This window comes from Lactuca sativa, chromosome 5, assembly GCF_002870075.4.
Source record: "Lactuca sativa cultivar Salinas chromosome 5, Lsat_Salinas_v11, whole genome shotgun sequence".
Lineage (NCBI taxonomy): Eukaryota > Viridiplantae > Streptophyta > Magnoliopsida > Asterales > Asteraceae > Lactuca > Lactuca sativa.
In genome coordinates, this window is record NC_056627.2 from 353,633,035 (window position 1) to 353,637,401 (window position 4,367).

The 4,367-nt window shown below is 32.3% G+C and overlaps 1 protein-coding gene across 1 annotated transcript; it reads left to right on the forward strand.

Moving 5' to 3' along the window:
* Positions 1-228: 228 nt before the first annotated feature.
* LOC111900655 (transcription factor bHLH62) lies at positions 229-3,122 on the forward strand. The gene is made up of 7 exons (XM_023896537.3): positions 229-1,316; positions 1,419-1,571; positions 1,663-1,728; positions 1,919-1,987; positions 2,077-2,148; positions 2,256-2,405; positions 2,722-3,122. The coding sequence occupies exons 1-7, from the start codon at positions 495-497 to the stop codon at positions 2,839-2,841; spliced, it is 1,452 nt and encodes a 483-aa protein (XP_023752305.1). The 5' UTR covers positions 229-494; the 3' UTR covers positions 2,842-3,122.
* The last annotated feature ends 1,245 nt before the right edge of the window (positions 3,123-4,367 follow it).

Genomic DNA, 4,367 nt, shown 5'->3' on the forward strand with positions numbered 1-4,367 from the left:
AAAACATGAATTCATTAATGATGTTTTTAGTTGCAACCCATATTTTAAGGGTAGAAAAACCTTTTGTTTGGTGTTTTAACGTTGAAGGCCCGGCATTTACACTTTCCCCAATTATATTCCCCACAAACATACAACCGCCCCCCACCCCCTACCCCCCCCCCCCCCACACACACCCCACCCCACCCCACCCAACCCCTTTAACTTTCTTCTATATAACTTCATTGTAACTCAGCCTGTAACCTTCCCTCGATCGATCATTTTGTGTTGCTTTTATTTGCATCACCATCGCACCAAACTTTCATTATCAGACCCAACACCACAATCTTCATTCATCACTTCGACTTCTTACTCAATCCCATATAAATATAATGTGATTCTTTTGAGTTTTTCGTGATTCAATATTATTTTGGACCAATTTCTGATCTGGGTTTTCGATTTTAGCTCAAAAAGATTGTGTATTCAACTCCAGTTTTTCCAATTCTGTGTGTTCTGCCATGGATAGAGATTTCTTCCTTAATACCGGGTTGCAGTTTGAACCGTCGTCTCAATCACCCTGGAAGCTGATGACGTTGATGCCGGAGATGAATTATCCGGTGGAGCAAGCTTCTGCCGACGGGGTTTCCCGGCCAAATTACTCGCATTTCGAGTCTGCTTTGAGTTCAATGGTCTCTTCCCCTGTTTCTAATTCCACAGTATCCAACGACATTGTCGCCGTCCGTGAACTCATCGGAAAATTTCGTGATGGTTCTCCGGCTGCTATGACTCCACCGCCTCCGTACAGTAATACTAATACACCATTAAATCCGTCACCACCCAAGTTAAATTTACCAATTATTGACCATTTTATGAAAGAAAACCTACCCAGAATTCGGAATTCAATGCCATTGAATCCGAATCTACCATTGCTCACGGCGGATCCTGGTTTTGCTGAGCGAGCAGCCAAGTTTTCTTGTTTCGGTAGTCGTAGTTTCAATGGTAGAACTCATCAATTAGGGATAAATCCGAACTCCCCAGAGTTTCAAATTGGATCTAATGGTTCTTCTCCGTTGACAAGTAACGCGAAATTCCCTCGTGTTTCAAGTAGTCCGGCATTGAAAATCGACCCATCTCCGGTGAGGTTGGAAGATAACAGGAATTCAGAAGAAATCAACATGAAACTTAACAGATTACCAGGCTCTGCTGCTAATTCTAATGAAGAATCCTCTGTTTCTGAACAAATTCCAAGCGGGGAACTCGGATTCAAGAATCAGAAAGATTCGAATACGAGAAAGCGGAAAGGTGGTTCTTCCAAGGGAATTGGGTCAACAGCAAAAAAGGTAATAAACCAATATCGATTACATGAATGCATCCGATATGAAATCAATAACTTATTCGATCCAAATTTTACTAAAATATTGGATTGTTTTCTCATGTTTCAGGAGGAAGAACCCATTGACGATTCAAATTCGAAAAAATTGAAGAAACCAGAGCAAGAAAACGGAGACACGAAGCCACAAGAGGCACCAAAGGATTATATTCATGTTAGAGCAAGAAGAGGGCAAGCTACAGATAGCCATAGCTTAGCAGAAAGAGTAAGCTTTTCTTAAAAACTTTCTTCCTTCGATAATGGCAGTTTTTGGAGATTGGTGCTCATAAATCTACAATTTTGCATATGATTGTCAGGTCAGAAGGGAGAAGATAGGTGAAAGAATGAAGCTTCTTCAGAATCTTGTACCAAATTGTGACAAGGTAAGCATTAAAGTTGTCGATTTTGATTGTTTTTACTTTTTAATGGTAAAAAAATGGCTAAAAACTTTCAACTTTTTTAAAGGCTAAACATGGTAAAAATGTTAGACTTTGTTTAAAAAATGGTAAAAAAATATTGGCTTTGTCTTTCTAGTGTCAAAAATAGCTAAATAATATCGACTTTGATGTTTAGGTAACTGGAAAAGCGCTTATGCTCGATGAAATAATCAATTACGTACAGTCATTGCAAAGACAAGTCGAGGTAACATAAGATTTTTACTAGATATTTCATTTTGAATTATTTAAAGTTTTTTCAAATCTGATTTTTTTGTAATCTCTATTTTTGCGTAGTTTCTTTCAATGAAATTGGCTACCGTAAACCCGTGTCTTGATTTCGATGGGGATAACCTACTTTCCCAAAACGTAAGTTAATTTTATATCTAAAAACATAAGTTGTTTTTTTAAGTACTCCAAAAATTTCAATTGTCCTTAAAGGGTATTCATTCTTATATGTGTGAATTAAATCGCAGGCTAATCAATCAAATGTGAATTTATCTCAACCAACACACCATGTTCAATCTTCTACATCGACTTTTTATCAGCAAAACCAACAAGCACTCTTCAACGGGTCGACCCCAAGTATCCAATCGGGTCACCAATTAGCCGAACCTTTTCTTCAGGTAAAATCTTTAATCACCCACTTAGGTCTTGTATATTGGTTTAAGGATGTTTAAAAAATATGAAAAATGACAACATATTCGGCTAAAAGGAAAAGTCAAACTTGTAAAGAGTTTGGACTTATAAAAAGAAAACATTTATTCTCGTATTTTTAATAAAAACACAAGTATAAGAATTTAATTTATTAATTAATGTATTTATTAAACTCATCAAGTAAAAAACAAGCACCATAAAGAATCTTTATGATAGGTTTAGCACATATAAACATATCTACATTGATTTTAATCATGAGTTTGTGTTTGAATTTGATTCTTGCAGTTCCCGGGATTCGGTCAAGATGATCTTCAAAGCATTGTTCAAATGGGTTTCGGTGAAAATCTTGATTTAGACGCACCATTTTTTCGAGATCAACCATCTAATATGAAGATGGAGCTCTAATTCCAACCTTAAAAGACTCTTGTATATACAAAAGAGATCAAATTGGTTCATATTAAAAATAATATGAACCCTTATTACGCTAATCAATCCATTTTTAGGTCTAATTGAAGCGAAATTCTTCAAGTTATTTCATAATTTTTTTATAATTTTCTTCTTATTAATATGTATTTGTAGTGTATTTCTAGATTGTGTGTTGTCTTTCTTCATATATCACACGATTTGTAAAATATATTTTGTTAATAGAGAGAAATGAGATGTGAAAGTCTCCACCTTCATTCCAATATATATTATATTGTTTAGTGTTTACTTTTATCTTATTGCATAATAATAAACGGTTATATTGCTACAAACTAATAAAAAAAATATTAAACTTATTCTTCTATAGCAAAAATTATTTAGAGCAACTCTCGCCAATTGACTTGTATAGTGAATATTACGTGTTTGTCTTCATATATGATCTCGTTACAAGATCCAAAATTATCAATATTAGTTCATTTGTACAAAAACTAAATTAAATTTGATGATTACAACTATGGGAAAAAATCGATTAATTTGCATAATATCTGCCACATTTTCTGGTCCTGTAATTTTCAGAGATTAACCAGAAACAGAACCTTCTGTTCTTCCTTCTTCATGATTACAGCAATCATAAAAACTAAAATTAAAAAAATAATCTTATGATAAATATATTCAATTAAAAATTAGGAATAATTAGAAGAATCACAGGTTGGCTTTGGTGAATTCTGACTAGACCCAATGAACACAAACCTAACTTTTATAAAAATAAATAAAATATAAATATATCATCCACTGTTTTAAAATATTGGTGTGACAAAAGAAAAGTTAAAGATGTTAGTGGATTTACAGGTATTGAAAAAGATGCTATTTTTTATTATTCATAGGGGGTGGTTAGTAAAAATCCAATTTTTAAGGGTATTAATTTAATATTTGGGACATTTGCTGCTTTACCGCTCTTATTTTATTACGATGTGCATTATTGGATTGATTTCATTATTAAGAAGATTCTTTGAAAATGATATAATTTACACAAGAGTTAAGAATTATAAAGTAATTTTTAATAATAATTTCTTTTTTTTATGGTTAGGTGGCAGAATTGTCCCCCATAACTTACATTAAAATTGAAATTAATAGAATTCAATCATACAGTGAAACTTCAATTTGAATTTCAACTTTATTTTATATAAGATTTTTATTCAGTTTCTTAAAAGTTTATGTCATCAAAAATCGAATTTTACTTTAAATAACTAAGAATTCTTTATCTAACTATAAACTTATTATAAAGAAAACTTCAAACCGCTACTAAAAATAATTTCTTAAAAAGAAAAAAAAAAAAAGACAAATAGAATTAAATTAATTTGACGTCCAAGTTGCCGAATTATGCTCAAAATTTTGTATATGAGACTTTTGTATTAATATTATCAAACTAAAATTAATAATTATATAAAAAAAAAAGTCTTTCCCATATCTTTTCCATAATCAAATGTTGACTAATTACATCTAGTTGT

Coding starts and splice junctions, on each gene's coding strand:
- LOC111900655 (XM_023896537.3), top strand. CDS start 495: ATGGATAGAGATTTCTTCCTTAATACCGGGTTGCAGTTTGAACCGTCG. Junction 1,729..1,918: donor TTGTACCAAATTGTGACAAG/GTAAGCATTAAA, acceptor TTTGATGTTTAG/GTAACTGGAAAAGCGCTTAT. Junction 2,406..2,721: donor TAGCCGAACCTTTTCTTCAG/GTAAAATCTTTA, acceptor TGATTCTTGCAG/TTCCCGGGATTCGGTCAAGA.